The sequence below is a fragment of the Lineus longissimus genome, chromosome 15 (genome assembly GCF_910592395.1).
Source record: "Lineus longissimus chromosome 15, tnLinLong1.2, whole genome shotgun sequence".
Classification (NCBI taxonomy): domain Eukaryota; kingdom Metazoa; phylum Nemertea; class Pilidiophora; order Heteronemertea; family Lineidae; genus Lineus; species Lineus longissimus.
This window is the reverse complement of record NC_088322.1, coordinates 10,670,833-10,693,850: the sequence shown is the minus strand read 5'-3', so window position 1 is coordinate 10,693,850 and position 23,018 is coordinate 10,670,833. Positions and strand designations below refer to the sequence as shown.

General features: G+C 41.1%; 1 protein-coding gene across 3 annotated transcripts in view; it reads right to left on the bottom strand.

Annotated features, from left to right (window-relative positions):
- Positions 1-665: 665 nt before the first annotated feature.
- The window catches only part of LOC135500028 (dnaJ homolog subfamily C member 13-like), a 28,198-nt gene continuing 5,845 nt past the window's right edge, over positions 666-23,018 (bottom strand). Inside the window, exons 12-47 of one of the 3 annotated variants that reach the window (XM_064791179.1) lie at positions 22,765-22,937; positions 22,419-22,518; positions 22,159-22,266; positions 20,477-20,632; positions 20,123-20,377; positions 19,704-19,913; positions 19,228-19,356; positions 18,613-18,757; positions 18,017-18,089; positions 17,687-17,846; positions 16,845-17,009; positions 16,593-16,700; positions 16,076-16,278; positions 15,780-15,864; positions 14,962-15,162; positions 14,469-14,623; positions 13,972-14,173; positions 13,658-13,773; positions 13,457-13,535; positions 13,165-13,297; positions 12,485-12,669; positions 12,057-12,248; positions 11,727-11,906; positions 11,148-11,315; positions 10,806-10,919; positions 10,330-10,446; positions 9,980-10,160; positions 8,159-8,182; positions 7,244-7,335; positions 6,928-7,027; positions 6,247-6,604; positions 5,806-6,022; positions 5,440-5,619; positions 5,082-5,225; positions 4,490-4,730; positions 666-4,193 (exon numbers count right to left, since the gene is read on the bottom strand). In XM_064791179.1, coding sequence (XP_064647249.1) covers positions 4,099-4,193; positions 4,490-4,730; positions 5,082-5,225; positions 5,440-5,619; positions 5,806-6,022; positions 6,247-6,604; positions 6,928-7,027; positions 7,244-7,335; positions 8,159-8,182; positions 9,980-10,160; positions 10,330-10,446; positions 10,806-10,919; positions 11,148-11,315; positions 11,727-11,906; positions 12,057-12,248; positions 12,485-12,669; positions 13,165-13,297; positions 13,457-13,535; positions 13,658-13,773; positions 13,972-14,173; positions 14,469-14,623; positions 14,962-15,162; positions 15,780-15,864; positions 16,076-16,278; positions 16,593-16,700; positions 16,845-17,009; positions 17,687-17,846; positions 18,017-18,089; positions 18,613-18,757; positions 19,228-19,356; positions 19,704-19,913; positions 20,123-20,377; positions 20,477-20,632; positions 22,159-22,266; positions 22,419-22,518; positions 22,765-22,937 — 5,544 coding nt within the window. In that variant the 3' untranslated portion in view covers positions 666-4,098. Of the gene's footprint in view, positions 4,194-4,489; positions 4,731-5,081; positions 5,226-5,439; positions 5,620-5,805; positions 6,023-6,246; positions 6,605-6,927; positions 7,028-7,243; positions 7,336-8,158; positions 8,183-9,979; positions 10,161-10,329; positions 10,447-10,805; positions 10,920-11,147; positions 11,316-11,726; positions 11,907-12,056; positions 12,249-12,484; positions 12,670-13,164; positions 13,298-13,456; positions 13,536-13,657; positions 13,774-13,971; positions 14,174-14,468; positions 14,624-14,961; positions 15,163-15,779; positions 15,865-16,075; positions 16,279-16,592; positions 16,701-16,844; positions 17,010-17,686; positions 17,847-18,016; positions 18,090-18,612; positions 18,758-19,227; positions 19,357-19,703; positions 19,914-20,122; positions 20,378-20,476; positions 20,633-21,354; positions 21,463-22,158; positions 22,267-22,418; positions 22,519-22,764; positions 22,938-23,018 lie in introns of all 3 variants that reach the window. The other 2 variants (XM_064791180.1, XM_064791181.1) reach the window with 2 other exon arrangements.

Sequence of the window (23,018 nt, the reverse complement as noted above, 5' to 3'; positions counted from 1 at the left end):
AGTATAGATATGGGTCCACGTCTGCTCCGTCTTCGGAGGGCCCTCCGTACCTCCCTCCATAGCTTGGAGTTGTTTGCCGAGAACACCAGGGATTGTGTCATTTATCTCTGGTGACATTCGGGTCTGCTACAAGTAGATGATATAGCCCTTGGTGTAATGATGGTGTAGAGCCTTTGGGTGCTGCGTGGCCGAGCCACAGGCTTGAGTGTTGCGTCTAGTGCTTCAGCGGAGTGTTGTGTGCAACCTTCAGGATTCTCCTCGCTTTCAGCTGTTGCTGCTGGCTACCCTTTTGGCGAAAGGCAACCAGCACACAGCCACTCCTTCATAAAGACTTTATCATCTATTCTTGTGCTGGCTCCCAGAAACTGGATACCTTGCAGCTCCATGTCAAGTAAGGTGGCTCTCAAAGTTGATTGGAACTCTCCTGCATGTGGAAACACCTTCGCACTCACCAATACAATCCCCTGCTGTAGTTGAAATAGCATGCTGAAGGCAGCTGCACTGGCTTATATACTTTGCTGGCACTCAACCACGCTGCAATGCAACCAAACAACAATACCAATAGAAGACCACCCAAACATATTAGCCTATTGTCCCCTTTCAAAAGAATTGTTTTCCTACTTCGGTAAAATACAACAAAGAAATAACAAATAATTATCGGAGTTTATGAAATATCGTATTTATTTTCAATTTATATTTTTGATTGTTGTCATTTAAAATTACTATCTTACACACAATCTACAGTTTCTTACAATATCAGAACATACTTGGATAGGATGCAGTCTAACATAGAATCCCCATAGAGTTAAAGGTCACACTCATCTTGGGGTCCAAGGTCATCATCATTTTCAAGTTTAAGGTCACAATCACGTTGGAAATCAAGGTAACCCCTCAGATTTCAAGGTCACCCCTCACAGTTCAAGGTCAGCATAACCTTCAATCACCTTGGAATTCAAGATTACCATCGCCTTGAAGTTAAAGGTCATCCAAGATTCATGTTGCTTTCAATTTCAAGGTAACAACCACCTCATGGATCAAGGTTACTGTTAACTTTAAATTCAAGGTCATAATCCCCTTCATGTTCAAGGTCTTCACTTCCGAATTCAAGATCACCAACACCTCAGGGTTTTCAAGATCAACATCACCTCACCATTCAAGGTCACTGCGGGTTTAAGGTTACAGTCACCTTGAAGATCGAGGTCACCATCACTTAAGTGCTGAAGGTCACAATCTTCTCAGCAGACAAGGACAATCAACAGTTGAACAAATGTCGTCTGATTAAAATAAGACAACAAATTTTAAACAAATTTCCCCCCTTAATTTGCGACCGAATATTTAGGGAGCATGTCAAAATAGTCTTGAGGCCAAAAAATTAACACTGTTCGTCTCTCTCTGGAACCTCTCCCCTCTCTCAAAAGAGGGTCTTCAGGCATTAACATATTCGGGTCAGATTTTTATTAGTTGATGCCAAAAAGAAGAGACCAACACGTGATGTCATTTTTATCGCTCGCCTCCATTCGAGAAATTAAATCCTGAAATACGCAAAATATATACTCTCTTCCTTGTGACTATGAATGTTTAGACTAACATCATTAACAACATGTTTAACTAAGACAGAGGCAGCTTCATTCAACTGAAAGCCACTGTCGACATCTCCCTAATATGGAAATAGTAACAATAGACAGCTTCAATAGATGATACAACTTATTGAAGATATCATTCACATTCAGACAGGCATCTCAACTAGAAGCAGCTTATTTCAACTGAAAGTCATTGTAGACATCCAGCACATGAACAAAGTAATACTACACAGCTTCCATAAATGATACAACTTGATATCATTCACATTCAGACAGGCACCTCAGAATTATACAAAGCACATTTTCTACAAAAATGTTCCAATTTTGGCGACTAGCACATTCTTTTGAAAATACACATTTATAGTTCTCTATTTACAATACATGTGAGGTAAACCGTCTAAAGTAGAGCACACATATTTCCGGTCAGCGGATACCCAACCCTGTAACTCAGGCTTCCCACTCAAAATGATCTATCTTTTGCAGACTTGTTCCGGTCAGAGGATATCCCAACCTGTAAATTGGGCTTCCCACTCAAAATGATCTATCTTTCGCCGATTTGTTCCAGTCAGCAGATATTTCACCCTGTAACTCGGGCTTCCCACTCAAAATGATCTATCTTTTGGGGACTTGTTCCGGTCAGAGGATATCCCACCCTGTAACTCGGGCTTCCCACTCAAAATGATCTATCTTTTGCAGATTTGTTCCGGTCAGCGGATATCCTACCGTGTAACTCGGGCTTCCCACTCAAAACGATCTATCTTATGATGATTCGATCATGTCCTTCATATCCAAACCTGAAGGTGCCAATTCGGTTGAAAGTATCATAGAATTGACAAAGCTTCTTAGCTATATATACACGCTGATATCTATCCTTTTGTTGAGTTTTTAACACCTGATATTAAAACTCGCACAAAACCAAACAGTTTGTTTGTCAATCAACAATACATTCTGGAATACAATTTTATTTTCAGACATACCCGAAAAGAAAATACCAATTTTTGCAAGGCGCACAACTAACGCAGCACTGTAAACCTCCATATTTTTGCAAGCCTTTTGCGCGAGGGGGTACAATCACAAACTTGACAATTTTTAACTTAATGGTTTTATCATTAGAACATGAACCCTATATATAGCGGCAATAACTTAAGCAAAATCTGAAAAGGACGTTATCGCAAACATTTTGGGCCACAAAAAAAAGGGGTCAACAGTTTTCATTTTCTCCGTGGATTTCTCCATACATAGTCTACACCTTTTCCTACATAAGTAAATTGTCCTTTTGTTCGTCACTGCATGCAAAACTATCATATATAACCTTAGACTTTACACCGACCAACCAAGAAAAACATACCAGGCCCGGTTGGTCAATCAGCATTGCGGAATCATTGGTGTGCAGTCCATACCGTACTATTGAAAATGAAATTTACTGAAGGAGGTTACGCTTAGTCCAGCTAATGCTGTAGTTTTTCTCTAACGATAACTGAGCAACTGTTTGGCACACTTCAAAATTCCCTTTTTTCTTCCAATTTTGACGACGAATAGCAACCGTACAGCAATAAGCATATTAAGACATTTATCAGCACATTGCAATGCCAAGTTGCAAAGAAGAGGAATGTATAGCACTTTTGATAATCTTCTGCACAAAGAGACTATCCTGTGTTAAGTCACTCAAAAACGCAAAGAAAGCTCTAAGTACAAAAAACGAAGGTTATAATCTAACATGTGGTTCAACTAACATGATTCGAGGGCATAACATGTGGTCCAAGTACACAACGTGTTGTGTATAAACATGGCATAACATTGGGCCCAGGTTCATAGAATGCAGTGTCAAGGGTGAACAGGTACACAAGATCTTGTGACACGCCATTCGATGTGGCCCAGGTACACAGCCTAAAGTGTCAAGGGGCACAGGTTCACATCATGCCTTGTCAATCCCAAAAAAATGTGGTCCAGGTAACGATTACTAATGAGGACCAGGCAACATGAACTTTCATGTGACCCACAGAAAACCAAATAAAAAAATGTCTAACCCCCATCTCGACAATCACAGCCAAATAATGAATCAGCCAATTTCATACTAAATTGATTTGAGCAGGTGTATAGATGTGCAACAGAAGCATCATAGCCCATTTATTAACGATGGTCGTGACAAGTTCACATCCAGGGGATTTCGAGAAAAGATCCCAAACAATTGACAATAAATATCCTAACATCATGATAAAAGTAATTTCACTCTGCCCCGAAATATTGTCACGAAACACTGCAATTTGGTTTTGGCCAACAGCCCTAATTCACGAATGTTCAATAACAAAATAACAAAAAAACTTTTACAAATCAACAATAACATTATGAGGAGGAAAAGAAGATGTTGTCCTCTTCTCCTATCTTGATATCATTGGTATGTGACTAGCTCCCTTCGGCACGGGGCACCATTTTGCCTCGTCACAAGATTATGCACCAAAATTGTTCATGCAGTCGAATGTGTCTGCAGCAATAATGAATCTATTGGACATCGTAATCTCTACTGGAAGTCATGGCGTTCGTCTGGAGGGGGTGCTGTTGGCATTGAATTGGCAGACGTTGTCCCGGCGGTTAGATATCCTGCTACACCAGGACCTGGAGAACAAGATCAGAATGTAACAGACTGTATGTACAACTCAGTCTTAAATTGGTTGAAACAGGTCGTTGGAAAAATATTTTTTCATTTCTCCCTATTTTATGGTCGGGGAGAAAAAAAAGTGTGTCAAAAACGGTCATCAGGACTTTTTTCTCCACTTTCTGGAAAATGACCCCGAGGGGATTCGTAATCCAACAAATAAAAAAAAAGTGGCCAAAGTAGAAAATGTTTTAGCCAAGTAGGAACGCACCTCTGAAAACCTCGGCAAATGATAACATAATAATGACCAACATACCTGTAAGATATCCAGCGACTGGCGTGTTCGATATAAATAGATCATGCTTCTGATCTCGGTAATCTTTCCAGACGGTCGACTTCTCCAAAATGCCATTCACCTCTTCACCAAATGTTAAACTCTTCAGCATGGCTTTTAGAGCTTTGACGATCTGCGCCTTTGTTGCTGCTGGATTGTCCAGGATCTCCAGGCCTCGGTCCAAGAGGCCGACCAAGTAGGGAATCATATCTGATTTCAATGCCTATAATTGCAAATGAGAATGTTTTGAACTAACATTGGCTACAGAATTATCATGGAGCCTTGTTCAAGAGTGTGGCTTTCAGAGTTTCGGTGATCAATGCCTTGACTGCTTTCAGGTTGTCCTGAATCTTTAGGCCTCTGTCCAACAGGTCAACTAAGAAAGGAATCATAATGATATACAATGCCAGAAGCGATCAGAAAACCAGAGATGTTTAAAGGGCTGCAATGCATGTCTGACTTCTGAGCACTTCTGAACTGTTTTTCATTGCAAATCCTACATCAGAGCTCAGGGTGTTCGTACCATTCGTGTCAGTTACTTGTTCATTTTCTACAAGTCTCTCTGTGTCATTACCTGTGATACTAGTTCGTCCTCACCCGATTCAAACATGTTGTGTAACGCCTCGCATGCCACACCGATCATGTCCCGCCTTAACTTCATGGCCACTTTCATGGAAGCAATACAGTCTGTACAACTTGCCATGCATCGCACACACGTCTGCAACATAAAAATATAGTGTATAATTTCAATTGTTTAGCCGATCGACCATTCTGAATTCGGAGCCTGAATACCAGTACTTTACTTATAGAGTTCATTTCAGTTTTAGTTTTATAGTCAATATCATCATGACTTCTGCAGGAAACTACAACCCATACAAATGACCTTGACCTAGATACACCTTTGAGATGATTTACATATGACCTTGACCTACCTGGTTCTCCGACAGCTGCCTAATGATCTGCACAGCAGATTTAGGAATGGCATCGTTTCTTGACGACATGGATTTGAATATTTTTGGCACGTGTCCCAACTGGGGAATTTGATCCAACATGCTTGGCTGCGCCGCGAAGTAAAATACTATAGCAGAGGTGACCAACTCCAAAACCTCACCCTAGAAATAGAAAAATTCTTATTGTTGAAAAAATGTATTTGGTGAATGACTCAAAGGCCAGCACCTTCAACCTTAATTGATCACCATAACCATAAATAACCAAAGTTTACATATGGGGCAAATGTACAAGGGGAAGGAGTTCTGGAAATTCGAGAAATTGTATTTACGATATGAACGTCTTCTTACCTGTGGGTTTTGTACACTAACAAGCTGCACCCATTTCTCCAACAACTCTGTGATGAATTCCTTTGGCTTGCGCAAAACCCAGCCAGGGTTTGCCACAAACAGACGCAGGAACACTCCCCCTATCACAATCTCTCCTTGCACATTTGAATAAACAACGCTGAAATCTTCGGGGATGTTCCAGCGGATGTCCGGATTGTCCTTCTGGTTCATGTAGTGCCTAAAAAAAATAGACCACCTGGTCAAAACTTTCCCTCAAAGAGACAACTTGGCCATGCGAAATGTTGGTTTTTCAAACAAAATTGCTTCTGGCAGGACCCTGACTTCTCCAAACAGGATGGATCATTCAAAAACCATCAAACTGTAATAGATAGGGCACTAGAAAAAGAAGTATAAACATGGTTTTGACTCTCAAGGAAGAAAAACGATTTGACTAACACTAACCTGTCCTTCATCTTTCTGACCACATCGCACACCTTTTCCCGAGCCTCGTCATTCCAGATCAGCTCTGGGTTCTCGTGGCTTCCTTCGAACATATGTACACTAGCCTCGGGATTGTCTCTCATGGCATCCATGAATATCGGCGGCAGGAATTTCATCATGATCAAGCGGAGTTTCGGGCCAACGAGTTTGTCGCTCAGAACTTTGGCGAAGAGATCGGCACTTTGTTCTCGTACGGCCGGGTTGGTGGCGTTGCAGAACATATCGAGGAGATAGATCAGTGCCCCCTTGTTCATGGCCTCTTTCACGATCCTGGTGCTGGACATGAGGGGGTAGAGGGTCTGAATGATAAGGACTCGACCTGCAAGGGGAAGGTTACTTTACAGAACGTATCGTGGAGATATGTCAGCGCCTCTTGTCCGTGATTTCTTTCACGATCTCAGTGCTGGTCATGAGGGAGAGAGGGTCTGTTCACCTGACAAGGGATAGGTTAGGTTACAGAGAAAATTGAGGAGACAGACTTTGACTCTTTTGCACTCCAAAAAAATGACTTCCCAAGGCCCAAAAAGGTATAGTTCTGCCGAGAGGAACGCCCCTGACGCTTTTCCTGAATTTACAGCTGCCACTTCTGATCCATGGGAGTGAGAAGGCATACATCTAATGTTTTTCTAGAGATTTACTTACTAGATTGTAGGGTCTCCATGATCATGAGCAAGTAGGCGAGCACCTCTGAAGCAGCTATATCTTTCACACACTCTTGGTTACCTGTCACATTGGAAATCACCTGCAAAAATCATTTAAAAATACTCAACCCTTTCCAGAATCTTGTCAGGAACAAACGTGTCGGTGTCTGTGGAGGGAAACCTAGACAGATTTGATGCAGCGAACTTGCATCAGAATCAAGCTCTGGCCCTACTTATCACGACCGCACTGACCCTGAGAACAGCTTAGCCAGAAAGGGTTGCATAATCAAAAGGCATTGAAATGGCTTGATACTGACCTCAAGAGCATACTGCTGTATCTTGTTGCAGCCTGTCAACCTGAGCAAGGCAAACAACAGCTTGAAATGGCCGATACACTGGATCTCGACACCTGCAAGAAACGACACAGTAATGATAGCAAAACGGGCACCATTATATGTGCAAACACACTTAACCTTATAGTACTGACAAGTTGCCTCCAATGGTGCAGAAGCCGAGTTAGACGCCATACTTCTAGCACTTACACTGGTATTGAGTGACCAGGTCAAGGACGGAAATCACTGTGAACAGAATCCATAAGCCATAACAGAATTGCATTTTTGAATGCCAGGCATCTGTGACAATATTTCGGTTTCTAACAAACTTTGAAACCATTCTCTTGTGTGTCAAAACCAGGTCACTATAAAGGGTGAAGGTCACTATAAAGGGTGAAGGTCATAGAACGGTGATCAGTGCAAAGAAGAAAAGGACCACGACACATAAAAGCATGCAAATCAATTCTATTGACCTAGAAAGGGAAGTGCAGTTCAAACTCTAATCATTTAAAACAAAGATTTGAGTAAATTTCTAACTTGAACCACACGTTAAAGATACCATCTCAAAATAAGTGGTATAGAAAGGACACATTTGATCGGCAATTATCAGTCAGATTCTATTTCAAGACAAATTTAAATATTAATTGTGGACTGTTAGTAAACATGGAGGCAGTATGAGCTCAATTCTGTCACTTTTAAACAGTTATCACATAAAAGTTGGCAGACTTTGCCCAAAAAAAGCAGTTCTCAATCCTTCACCAGTGTAGTCAGCAACACGGACCATAATTATCCCAACCACCTTTCCAAACGAGTGCATGTGTAGAGGCGGACATGAAGAAAATGAACACAGCAAGGTGACCTCTAGTGGAAACTGCAGTAATCAACACAAATTATATTTACCCAAACTATGATTAGTGGTGCCACCTGACGGTCAGATAAAGAGGTAATTGCAATGACGTTTAATTAATTTACATACCACACGATGTGCCGAGGCAACTGAAGTATCAGAAACAGACCCGTTCCGAATTCACCACAACTTTGTTCGACAACTCAAAGTGGTCCTGCTGTTCATTTTCACAGCTTGTCAAAATATACCCTCGTGGAATATATGCATTGCAGGATAAGAATCATAAAGAACACCATACCAAAATGAAGTCACTTCTCCTGGTATCTTATACAGAGGACTCGTCTGATGTCATGTACCGAATGTGTTATATCTAGCAAGGAGTTACAAGGAATTAGAAAGTATTGGAAAGGTTCATATTTCGATCCACGAACAAGAACAAGGTGATTTTTTTCTTTGGTTGACATTAACAAGTTAAGTAGATTGCTTTGTACTATTGTGTCTAGGCATACCCAACATTAGAAGCACACTGTTTCATTGTTTTTCTGACAACAGATTATCCAGCATCCCATTGCTACCTCATTCTCCTACTCAGATCAAGATCTGAACCTCTCCATCATTGCTAACACACTTGGAACAGTCAAATTATTTATTAGCCAACTTTGAACTTAATAAAACAAATCCTACTTCTGATTAAGTTTAAAGGGGTACACCGTTCGTAATTACTTTTGGTCCAGTTGAATAGAAAGCCACTAATACACAATGCTGTAGTGCAGTTATTGTGAATACAAATTTTTTTAAACTTGGTATTCATAGTATTTGTATATCAGCCTACACAACGGCAATGTTGACATTTGTTTAAACTTGGTATTCATAGTATTTGTCTATCAGTCTACACAACGGCAATGTTGAAATTTGTTTAAACTTGGTATTCATAGTATTTGTATATCAGCCTACACAACAGCAATGTTGAAATTTGTTTAAACTTGTTATTCATAGTATTTGCATATCAGCCTACACAACGTTACAATTTTTTAAAGCTTGGTATTCATGGTACTTGTACACCAGTCTACACAACGGCAATGTTGAAATTTTATCTAGTACGCATTTCCGCAATTGGAAATATTCTGATTCAATTACAAATTACAAAATTTTAAACGAACGGCGTAGGCCTTTAAGGGACTGACCAAGCCTGAATATCAGCACCTTTTTTAGTCTTTGTTAATTCATTATTGATCAGAACAGGGATGTCACAGACCGGAGAACTAAGACTCAGAATATGAATATGATATTCAAGCAAGGTCACATTAGAAAGGATTTCTGCAGATTATTCAACACATCAAATTTCTCATAAAATGTGAAAAATAAGTACAGTAAAAGCTTCGGGAACGACGCATATTCGTCTTGGACTTTGAAACAGCGGCGTGACCTGCAGGAATCAAAATATTAAAAGCTATTTGCAGGGATAATGGAATTATTACACGGATTAAATCAGAACATGGCGATTTCAGCAAGCAAGCTAATGAGATGATGTTGATATTTTCGTAAAAAAACTAAATACTACAAAACTTGACGAGTTTTTGGGGTGGGGTGCTATAAATGTCAAAGCTTTTGCAGAGGAAGTGTGTTATAAGTAAGAACATGGTTATTACAGTAAGCAGTGGAAATGATTTTGATATTATCATGATTATTTACAAAGCGAATGATTTCTGACCAGGAATTTGATGTGCATGAGGGGAGTTGTTGGCCATGGAAGACCAGAAACAAACCACATGATGCCAAAGAATGATTTTTCAACTAAAATTCATTTGGGTCGTTTTTTTAATTCATCCATTTTTTTATCGTAGAATAAAAAAGTTTATGGCAACAATGCTTACCTGGGTTATTTTTTATGACATTCCTGAGCGCCTCAAGGGCCAACTCGACATGTATTAACCGTCCTTCCTGCTGCTGCGTGGCGTTGATGCAGTCCTGCGCACTCAGTGCCATCAAGGAATGTAAATATTGCGCTTGCGATCCCAGATAGTCCAACAGGTCGATGGTGAAACCCTTGGGATTCTGAAAGGTCGCAAAATAGAAAGTATTTATACAGCTGAAAATCACCACAGTATGGTATAATTTGAGTTATTTCGACCTCACAGATATAGAATTGCAAAAAAAAATTGTACATTTGCATATGCAGTTTCAACCCTTTCATTGCAGGACTAGAAGGAGTTCTTGGACTTACCTCTAGTGGGAATGTTGGCTGGTCGTTGTAGATCCTTACGAAGATCTCTCCGATAATCAACTCCTTCTCGTGCACAGAGAAGACGAACTCCGAGCCCAGGGCAGGATCACACTGACCCTGAAACAGTATGTAAATAATACAATTGATCAATCAATCCATTAATCAAATAAAGAATTAATCAATCCATAATTTTGGTCTCTCATCTCTGTTTCGATTTACCAGAGCTTTCTGAGTTCACTTCAAGTTATACTTTCACCTCTGCATGGGATATTTTCCTGCATGATGCACAGACACTATGGTGAAAGGCCCAGCACGCCTGGCAATGAGCAATCTTTGTTGCTTCTCTCCTCCCTCTCCCTTTAGGATCTTTCTCGTGCCATGGCAGAGACACTATCGTACAAGGAATCACAGCTGAAGGGCACTGCAATAAGCGATTTCTGTTGCATTTCTCCTCCCGGATTTCTCACATCACTCACCGTTCGGTTTTTGTTCGATTGTTGATCCTCAAGGAATTTACAGAGTTCTGCTCTCGTGGCATTGTCCCAGATCAAGTAGGGGTTCTCTGTATTTGAGTTTAAAATCTTCAGCACCTGTAATAGGAAATAAATTTCAAAGTAGCATGATATTTCTTTGTTTCTTTATTAACGCCAGCTTCATAACAGACCTTCTTCTTCAGCATACTTCTTCAGCTTTTGCTCAGCATTTGGTGTCGTTTTAAATTGCTGTTATGAGCTACTCATGACACAGCATCAAGAACAACGGCATTGAATCTCCGGGGAAATTTCCCATACTAAATACTGAAAGTAGTGATGCCATACCTCCTCTGCTGGATCTGTCCCTAACTTTCTCGCCAGGTACGGCGTCAACATGGCACTCAAGGACTTTTTCACGGCAGGATTGTCTGGTGTGGCATCGTCTCCCTGGAGGTAGCCGCTGAGACTTGCACTTGCCCGGATGCTCAGCTTGGCGAGCATGTTGGCGACTTCCTGTTATCATTAAAAAAAGTTTCTGTTATCCAAAATCCCCATTGGTCATTTTCCGGAAAGTGGAAAAAAATAAAAATCCCGACAACCGTTTTTGACACACTTTTTTTTCCCCCCGACCATAAAATAGGGAGAAATTAAAAAATATTTTTCCTAACGACCAATTTCAACCAATTTTAAATTTTTGGGCTCCGTTGTATGATCTGAGATATAAAAAATAAGCATGTTTTTAATCATTTCTCTGCCGACATAGATTTTGAGTCTGATGGAAATAATTTTTTTTCCCGCCCACATAGGTTTTGAGATTGCAGAAAAATATTTTATTTTTTATTCCTCCCCACCCATGTACCTTTTGGATCAGAAATTTCGTAAGCCAAAAAGTGTAGCCTAAACATGTCTACAACATTACATTACCTGTTGATTTGACTCGTCACTCCTTTCCACCCCACTTTCCTCCAACGTGTAATCATAGTTAAACATGTAGTGCAGCAGATGCCAGAGTGCCCCCGCCTGATACAGGCTCGTCTGAAGCCAGAAGTCCACGCTAAAGGCACTGATGCAGTCAGTCACGACTGCACAAAGTTTGGTTAAATGCTGAAACGAGAGGGACACTCTAAAATAAAAAAGATGCATCATTTTTTCTGATATAACGTGATGAAACTGCGGAAGTTCCTACCTTACAGCAGCTGTTGTAAAATGCATAGTCTGCTATTTATGATACTGCCATTATTTTTAAAAGGTTACCTTGTAATATAAAATCCTCGATAGATCCTTGATGATCTCGGGTAGTTCTTGGATCTTTTCTCTCGAGCCCTCAAATGCCGCCGCGACAGAATAGCACCTTGTGATGTGAGCGCACACTTGAACAGCGAGCTCTTCAGGTTTCGTCATTGCACTCAATGTGGACACGCAACGAGTGTAAGCATCTTGCAGGATCTGTGAACAAGAACAGACGTGAATCAACACCAGAATCGAAGTCAGAACAAAACTTCCAGATTTTGTATCCGTTTATTGATAAGTCACCAAGGTATACATATTTATGCATTTTTATTTCATTCAAATATTTGCCAGCAATGACATAATTCAAATCCTCGAAGAAGTGTTTTTAAACTATGACTAACATATCACAACAAACAAATGACAGGAAATGATCTCATATCCTAGTATCTTACCTCAATGCCGTTTTCCCTCCTTAGCTCCTCTGCGTTGAGAGCGGACGTGTTGACGGTGTGGTAACAGAGCTCACTCGACGCAGCCAAGATGGGCGCCGACTTGGAGAACAGCTGTTCATCGTTTGTCTCCATCTTAACGGTCTTGATGAGCATCGGGTAACCGGCGTATTTGTACGGCTCGAGCACTGGAGGAGAAATCATATAACAGTTCTTGGATATTTTCTCCCGAGCCCTCAAAGTCGTTGGGAGAGTTAAAGAAAATGCAACATGCCAATCTAGACTGTCGTAAATTTGGTTCAGCATGATATTAAGGCCACACTTTTTCAAGAAGTTGGATTACGAAACTTCAGCTCCAAAACCTATGTGGGTGAGCAGGAATAAAAAATAAACTATTTTTCTTCAATCTCAAAACCTATGTAAGGTTGGAATAAAACAAATTCCATCAGACTCAAATCTATGTGGGATGGGGCAATAAAATAAAAACATACTTATTTTTTATCAATTATAGTTTCAGATCATACACGGGGGCCTCGAGAAAATAAAAATTGGTTTGAAATTGGTTGTCGGAACAATTATTATTTCTCTCTCTTTTTAATATGGTCGGGGGAGAAAAAAGGTCTTCGGGACATAAACTCTGAATATCATTTCAGATTACTTCGGAATCCAGAGGTAAAACTTACCGTCTTTGTATCTGCTAAACAATATACTCTGCGCCTGGAGAATGAGTACAATGTTGGCGGGATCTGGTCCATCTGTGACCTTGGTTTTACTGCACAGAAACTCATAAGCTTTGTTCACCTTCTCAAACATATCCTGAAATCACAGAATATATACAGGGATTGAGCAAAGAATATAACGCATCAGCAGGTAAAGCACGTCGACTTTTCTCTTCTAACCTCTAAACTCTGACACCTTTGAATACTGGACCACACATATCCTCATACTGGCAGAAGATTTCAACTATTTTCTTACCCGTCCTTCAGGATTTTTATCTGGATGGTATTTCTGGGCCAATTTGAAGTAGGCTTTTCGGATCTTGGCTTCCAAATGCCTGAAATTGAAATGCTCAGAGTGAGAAAACTTACAAGAGGTGTAAGGGCCTGGCGCTCAGCTGAAATACATGGGTCAATGTACACAACATCTCGACACTGAAACATTAAGACAAGAACTTACCCTCCCTCTCCCTTGGGCAGACGGAGTACCTCATAAGCATCTTCAATGGACATGGACGGAGGTTTCTTTTCGACTTCTTTCTTCCAGGCTTCCAAGATATCCTTCAGCAGTGCCACCTAGCAAGGAAAGTTGTTAGATTATATTTAAATTCCCAAAGGTCCTGAAGAAAAATTGAACCCCTACGAAATGCGAAATAAACTATCTACTTTCAGGCTTTAAGACCAAAACCTCCTAAAATGTCTTCAGTGACAAAGAAGAACTGTTGCTTGAATCAAAATCTGGACCATGGCCCAGATTAGAAATAAAATACTTACTGGTTCGTTGATGGGCCACTCAGGGAATTTATGTACATCACACAGGTGGCGCAAGTAGTAGATATTACAGAAGAGTTCGCTCTCGAGTTGAGGATAGTTAACGACTGGTATTGGGCAATACTGATACAGGGCGCGAGTGTTACTTTGGAGGCGAGGCGTGAAGTCGGCCAGGTGAGATGCTATCTTCTCAATCATCATACGTCTGCAAGAGAAAAAAAAATTTGGTTGAAGTTGGTCGTTCGGAAAAATATTTCATTTCTCTTTATTTTATGTTTATGGTTGGGGAGAAAAAAAAGTGTGTCAAAATCGGTTATCGGGATTTTTATTTTTTTCCACTTTCCGGAAAATGACCCAAGGGGGATTCGTGATCCAACAAAAAAAAAATGTGGCCTAACTTGCTATAACAATTCAACCCCAGGACATATGTTTTTTACGATAGCCTCTGCTTGGAGTATCAAACTCCAAGGTAATCACCAGAGTCGCAAATCCCACCTCACCTCATTTCGCTACTCCAGATAGCCTCTGGCGTATCAAACTCTCCAAGGAAGATTTGTGCAAACTTCTCTGCTGTGTGGTTCTCTAAGTACCAGACCATAGCCTCGGGCATAATGTGGCCCAGCACGCTCCGCGATATCACATCTGAGCTCTTGTTCTGCGGGAGATGGAATATAAAGCGCAAGGCCAGGATAAAATGATGCATGTCACCCAACCCAAAGTGCATAATATCGACAATAGTTATGTTCATGACTGTTTCAGTTTTGGAAAACGTGGCAAACGTGGAATTTTGTCTACCGTCGATTGAAAATAAGCAAATTCAGCAACTTTTGGCATTGTGATGAACATTTCTGGGTCACCAGTACTAGAATTCGTAATGAAGACCAAGTGAGACTTATGACAGCACATAATTACTTTCCAGTTACCAAACTTGGATAACAAAAATTAGACTTTTCATTTCATTCAAAGCTAAAAAAATGACTAATTGGGACTTACTTCGTCCGATCTGAATGCCTGTTTTAGGTGAGCATACTTGAGGAATCGGGCGATGGGTAGTACGTTAGCGCCAGTGTACATCATGATGAAGAAGAAGACACCGGTCAGATAGATGCGCGGGAGGCTTGGATTGTCCTGCATGATGTGGTAGAGTAACGTGGCCACTTTCTCCACAAGGATTGGGTCGAACGTCAACAGCAGCTGAAGAATGAAAACATTAAATACAGGCCACTTTTCTTTGCACATACTCTTTACCAAATGTTACCTTTTAAAGACTCCAGTCACCATAAAAGGAGGGCAAGTATGATAAGGCCACATTTTTTTCATTTGTGGGATGACGCATCCCCTTGGGGTCATTTTCCGGAAAGTGGAAAAACCAAAAAAATCCCGACAACCGTTTTTGACACAATTTTTTCTCCCCGGCCATAAAATAGGGAGAAATGAAAAAATGTTTTTCCCAACAACAAATTTCCACCAATCTTTATTTTTTTTGGTCCCCTTGTATGATCCGAGGCTAAAATTGATAAAAAATAAGCATGTTGTTATTTTATTTCCCAACCCCACATAGATTTTGAGTCCAATGGAATTTTCCCAACTTAGCAATTCACTGTCTTTCTTTCTGCTAACTTTCTTTACACATGCAGTAATTTATCGATTAAAAGAAGAGGAATTCAGTTAAGAACTGAGCCAACGTGAAAGCAGGTGACGCTGTCCTGTCAGTCGGACAAGACAAGTTTCGCAAGGAAATTAGTCGAGCCGCATCCTACGGCTTCAACAAACATCTAACAAAGTTCAATGGGATAATCCTGACTACCTACCTGTACAATGTGTGGTAGTGCCACGGGTTCGGAGAGCAATGCTTTTGCTCGAGGCAGCGGTCGGATAATAGCACCATCGGAATCCCTGTAAGGACATGTAAATCCGTAAATAACCAGCGCAAACATCTTTATGGGTATCTAGTTCTTGGTAGCATCTTTCAAGAACAGTGTGGTCTTGTAGCTGGGCGGTATTTGTTCCCTACGCAAGTCACTTTATTTCAATGGCCACGTCCTAAACATCCTCACACATTAACATTTTGGGGGGAAAATCAAGGTCACTGGATGATTTCACTCACCTACTCGGGTAGTATTCACATATCTTGATCAACATATTCAGGACAAGAATGGCAAGGTCTGTTTCGTTATTGACAGCCTGTCCAGTGGCGAGGAGGCTCCACTTGAGTTGTGGGACCGTCAGGAGGGGTCGCCACCCGTCCATGCCCTGGGACCAGCACCGCGTTTTAGCATTCACCGTCCCCACTTCCCAGAGTTCTTTCATCTGAAATGAGATGGTAGAATTGAGAAATTCTATCAAAGGTATACAAGTCGGAGAGTGGGTTCTGCCCAACCGCTTCACAACTGCAGTCTGAATATACTTTGCACAAAACCTTGTCTTTTTATTCTGATACTGAGTTTACAATTTCGTTGATCTATGGGTAAGCAGCTTCCTAGACTAGGTATTGATGTGAAAATACACCACTGCACGAATAAGCACTGGTCCAATGAAAATTGGATGCATGGTCAAATCTGGGAAACATGCCCTGAAATCAACTGTCAAAGTCCATAGCAGGGTTCTTTACTCCAAGGCCTCACCTCCTGATAACTGTACGGGCCCAGCCGTTCTTTCTCCTTGTTTCCAAAGTACCACTCCTTCTCTGTGTCCCGGCTGTACATGTCAGGAGACGCCTCCAACAAATTGGTCTGAAGCAGAAAAAGTACATAACTTAAAGTGTCAGATTCCACAGTGAGGACAAGTGAGAGGCAACAACGAATGGTATCAAGGGACTATATCCGTCCTCAAATCTTGTCCCCAGTAAACCCTCTAATGTCAGAATGGATACCAACCTGCATTGGTACTGTAGCACGAGTGGTATGTAAATGAGCAAGGGTCAAGAGGTCGACAAGGATCTTCACACCGTGGGCATCGAGGAATTCTTTCACGTTTTTCCGGTGTGATAGCAGCCGGTTGATGAATATCAGCAGCCGGTCCCGCTCCATCCGGTCTGTACACTGCAAATAAAAACAGAAGGAATAACAAAAAATTCCATGAGACTCCAAATCTATGCGGGGTGGGGGAAATAAAATAAAAACATGCTTATTTTTTATCAATTTTAGTTTCGGATCATACAAGGGGACCCCAAAAAATAGAAATTGGTTCCCTGGAAAAAATTTTTTTCATTTCTCCCTATTTAATGGTCGGGGGAGAAAAGTGTGTCAAAAACCGGAAAAATCAGGAGTTTTATTTTTTTCCACTCTCCGGAAAATGACCCCACGTGGATTCATAATCCAAAAAATAAAAAAAATGTGGCCTAAAGTTCAGTATTCAGCATGCAGTACTTTTTTAAGGATACCAAGGCCTTGTATTTTAAGGCGCTCAATTGCACTCAAAATGATTCAGAGCTCGATTGCAGCATCTCCAGCCTCTTGAATGGGGACTATAAGCAGGAGCTTCAGGGTCAAATTGGTCATCTTCAGATGGTAAATATGTGCAGTTAGGGGACGGGGTTGCGATTGATTCAGAACAAAATGTATTCCTCGTACAAGCATGATTAGTTCCACTGATGTGATTGAACTGTCAGATTACATAGACCCATATTGATAACATCGTCTCACTTAATCGACAACTTTGACTTCTGCCTGATTCCCTTTAATAAATTTGCTGCCAAGTGGACCCAACACGAACGTACCCGCTCCAACATGCCAACAATGTACTTCGTGTCATTGAATGCTCCTATTTCTTCATGGCACCTGCCGTAGACGATCGCTAGCGCCTGCAGACACATGCACTTCATGTGAGTCTTGGGGGTGAGTAGGAACCGGTGGTAGAGATCATTGAAGAATTCGTTTCTGAGGGAGAATAATATGAATGTGAATTAAAACATTTTCCAACTGATATTCAAACAGAGTTACAGACCTACCAGTTTGAAACAAGGCAATTTTGGATATGCATGTAACTGAGTTTTTGTGTGCTTTTTTAAAAAGAAACTCCAGTCAGTTTAATCAGTATTCATACTTACGACTTTTTGATAGCACTGGTTTCTTCAGTTTCTTGATCATCTTCTTCTAACAGTAACCTCAAGTAATAGTCACCTGAAACAGTTCAGGCAAGTCAGCAAAGACCTACCAGTAACCTCAAGTGATAGTCACCTTATATGGTTGGGGCAAATAGCAAAGACCTACCAGTAACCTCAAGTGATAGTCACCTTATAAGGTTGGGACAAATGAGCAAAGACCTACCAGTAACCTCAAGTGATAGTCACCTTATAAGGTTGGGGCAAATAGCAAAGACCTACCAGTAACATCGAGTGATAGTCACCTTATAAGGTTGGGGCAAATAGCAAATACCTACCAGTAACCTCAAGTGATGGTCACCTTATAAGGTTGGGGCAAATGAGCAAAGACCTCACAGTAAAAAGCTAAAGGTATTTTCAGCAAAGCCCAAACATTAACCTCAAATGAAAGTCACTTGAAAAGGGTTTGGTGAATCAGCAAAATACAACATTACAGGGGCGGTTTAACCAACATCTTTTGAGGCCAAGTGAAAGGGAAATTCCACCAATAGAATGGGGGTTTCAGGGACAACCAAAGTAAACTCGATTCCCTTTCTGCATACCTATTTTAATCTCCTCGTTGAGGCTCGTATACTGAACCTCAAACTCCTGATGGTTCCATGAGATCACATGGCTTGCGCTGAGGTCCTTGTCCACGCTGAATGCTCGCATCTCATTCTCGAGCCCTTCGCGTAATTCTTCTCGAGTCTGGAGAGACAGAGGAGTTAATGATCGAACCCAAACAAACAGCCAAAAGCTCTGCTTTTACCACCTATATTCTTTGGTAGCAATGCATACTGCAGTCATTTCTAGCAAAGGCCCGACTCAGAATATTTTTCTTCAATCTCAAAAACTACGTAGGGCAGTAATAGAAACAAAATTCCATCAGACTCAAAATCTATGTGGGGCGGGGGAAACAAAATAAAAACATACTTATTTCTTATGTGTCAGATCATACAAGGGGACCAAAAAAAAAAAAATTGGTTGAAATTGGTCATCGGGAAAAATATCCTTTCATTTCTCCCTATTTTATTGTTGGGGGAGAAAAAAAGTGTGTCAAAAACAGTCGTCGGGATTTTTTGGTTTTTCCACTTTCCGGAAAATGATCCCGGGGGATTCACAATCCAACAAATAAAAAAAATATGGCCTTATTTGTTGGTTAAACACACATAAAATACCTTATAATTCCATATAAGATTGGACTTGGCATGGTCCTTGTTGAAGTAGTAGTAGAACAGCGGCCAGTTGGCCTCACTTTTGATTCGTTGACGCCTCTTCCTAAGTACTATAGGTTTCTCATCCTTATTCTGGAACGGATAGGTATTTATGAAATACCGTATGTTTTATTAGTGCACATTTTGAAAAAGAGAAAATGCATTGATATCGGGAAAGCCAAAACAAATTTGTAATCTGCCAAAATGACCATGGCGAATCTCACACGAATCTCAAATATCAAGTGGCACTACAAGTATTGTGGTTTACATGTACAACAAGCATTTCAGTCACCAATAGATAGGAATCATCTCAAAGCATCAAAGCAAAAACAAAATTACATAGTCCCTCTCTTGACATCCTCCCCCTTTCTGACTGGTGTGGCTAAAATTGATATTGTAATACATGCCAACCACGCCCCCATGTTTCAACGTGTGCTGACCTGTTTGCGTGACTCGAGACCTATCCTAGACCTCCAATGCATCAGAATATGCTCCACCTTCCTCTCAATCATGCGTAGATGAGGGTTCAGTCGCTGTTTCCTGGCGTGGTCCTCAACAGCCATCTTGAGGTTGTCCCGCGTGTGAAGACGATCTTCCTCGTTCTCTGGGACTGGGTCCATCGAGTCGAGATAAGCCATCAGTCCACTTGGCTGGAGAAAAAAGTAAAGATATTTAACACTTACAGTACCATGAGTTTATTTAGCAATATCCCATGGAGGCTGAGATTTCTCTTCAGACACCCGATGCTTAGAAGCCCATAGAAAAGGGGAACAGGGGCTGGAAAGGCAGCAATACGAACTGACACCCGAGAATACGAAAAAAAGAAACCCAGGTTAATTTCATCAAATGTCTGACTCACCAGTATGCGTCTAAGCAGCCCCATCGCCGTCGGATGCCCAGTGACCCACAGTCCCACCAGATGGCGACTGAGCTGTCGTATCGTCAACATCCGACTATCGTTACCCTGCGTGAACATGGCGGTGTGTAGATGCTTCGGCAGCGCTCCTTCAGCTAGTGCGAGGTCCTGCATCTTAGCGGCAATCTCTGCATCGCCCTCTTCGATGATGGCTTTCATCACCATGCCAGCTCCTTTCACGATGGCCATGGATGGATGCTGGAAATAACATTTACAATAAATAATGTGATTTCAACAGAATAGCAGAGTGATACGTTTTGAGACAAAGGTGGACATTAATTTTTAACCATGACCTACCTGAAAGAGCTTGAAGACGACCCTGCCTTCATCTGCGACCATTTCTAATAGATTGTCAAAGTAAGTTCCGTCCGTTGTTTCACTATAGGGGGCGCACAAAGCAAATGTGAGGAAATCCAACATGGCAGTGATGACTAATGCACCAGTCCCTCGTACCTGAAATTATGAAATAACACTCATAAAATCATGAATTGATTTAAAAGACTAATTGATAAACTCTTCATTGATTCTTGATGAAATGTTTGTCAAAGAACATATCTTGAAAATTTATTTGACAACAAACAGTTTTTTATGAAATCTAGTATTATGTCAAAATTCAGGCACAATTATTTAAACGTCACGAACAATACTTACAATGTAGGAGACAAATTATGATACCTTCTAAACTTTTAACACAGTTCAGTTTCAGATTGCATAACAACAGCTTCACCAAAGAAGTGTATCAGGGGGCATCTAATAGACAGTTATGATTTAAGCTCAACCTGGGAGGATGAAGCTGCAACAAGAGGAATCCACTACACCTGGTTTGAGAGTCAGATACCCTAACCATTACACCACCAGGCTAACTACATGGTCACTTTTAAGAATGGATATTGGTGAAGTAAGCTGGTATCGAAGAGGTTAATTGTGAAAATTAAGGTCGTCGGTCTGCACAGGGAGAGGAAGCAGATAATGGAAGCACAGTTCCAGGTCCAAGTTTCATGCCAATCAATAGATACCTTTTGGGGGTTACCTCGATCCCTACTTACACACCTACAGTTCAGGGCAGTTAGGGGCACCCTGAACTTGCCACTGATTCATACTTTCATATGGCAGACAAAGATGAGTTTGGTGCATGCAAGCTATGATGGGCAACAAGGGTTCGGGGGGAGGCTTACCATATTGTTGCTTAACAACTGCAACAAGGTTTTAACCAAGTCTTGCTCAGAAAGAATATGGCGTTTGTTGGCCACCTCTTGTCTGAGGTCGAAGTTATCATGCATCGGCTACAGTGCAGAGAGAAAGAACAAGAAGGAAGACCTACTAAGTAAGTGAGTAGATAGACTAAGGGAGCATCTCAAAAAAGGCTGAAGCCTAAAAACACGAAAAAAATTCGTCTGGGGATGAAATTTGTTTGTCTTTTTAGGTTTAAGCTTCAACCTCCCTAAGAGTGCGGAGACAAACTTTTAAATATAGAACTAGGCATAAAACCTGCTGGGAAGGGTGATCATTCCCTGCAGCTTTCAATGGTTTTTGGGGCCAAATTTAGATTTTTAAGAAACCCGTTTGATGGAGAAGAAATTTTGAAAACATCTGTTTATTTTCTGAACTCTCCAAGGCTACAAGGTTCAGTGTCCTAAATTGGTCCAGTTGGTTGTGTTTTATATATTTGCATGCAACTTCAACCACAGAAAAGAGATGGAAGAAATTTGAGAAAAGAAGGGCTCATAAGCTCCAAGCATAATCTAAATCTGGCCAACCCAAACCACCAGAAGATAGCTCAACATTTCTGAGGCTGACAAATTCACAACAGCATTTCATAGCAGGACATTCCAAAATGTCTTCAGCGACTCTGCTCGATAAAACACCATGCTTTTTCGCACTTTTTTAACAATTGCGGTGTATTTGCTTAAAATGTTCAGCTATCTTTGCCTAGCAAAAAAACACACTAACAAACATGCAGAAATGGCATAATCGTTTACCACATGGTTCTTAAACATGTCGAGAAGATTTTCTAAGAATTTCTTTGATGACATCAACGATGCCTTGTTCATCTGCTCTCGACGGAGATCATAATCATCGTGCATTGGCTGAAAAGGGATGTTGATAAGATATTTACAAATCCAACTGGCAAATTCATTTGTACTGTCAACCACATTCGAATCTTAAAAAATTAAATTGGCTAAAATCGGAGTCACAAGACCTAACAGCACTGCACTGTCAACAGCAGCGACACACCTACCTGCATAAGGGCATTTAGCATGTCAATTGCAGCATGAGTCACGCCATCATCATTCCTCTTCAAGGCCTTCACCACCTTCAGGCCTACACTCTCCCTCATTCTGGAACAAACCAAACACAGAAGACATGAGAAAACTCGTAAAAGAAGAGCGATTGCTATAATTTTGAGAGTGATAAATCCACTGCACATACCGGTAACTAATACTTCGGCACTGACATGAAAGCCTAAATCCTGCTTTTGTTGTGGCCAGTATTGAGCCATAGAACCGTGCCTTCCAAGTCTTCAGTAGAGGTGATGCTCTGGTCAAGCAACACTGATAGAAAATCTATCATGTCCCCACACTTACTTAGGCATCGACGTAAAGGCCTGGAATCCCGCTTTTGATGCGACCAGTCTTCGTAGTGCATGGAATTGGGCCTCCAAGTCTTCGGCAGAGATGGTGTTCTGGTCACCCTGGCGGTCTAGCAATGCTGATAGCGTCCCATTGATCAACTTCTCTTTGTTCTCGGCAAATAGCCCCTGGAAAAAAGTGAAGTATTAGATGTGATTTTCTTTCAATGAGAAGTCTGCCGAAGTTATAAACTTGTTTACACTGCTTGA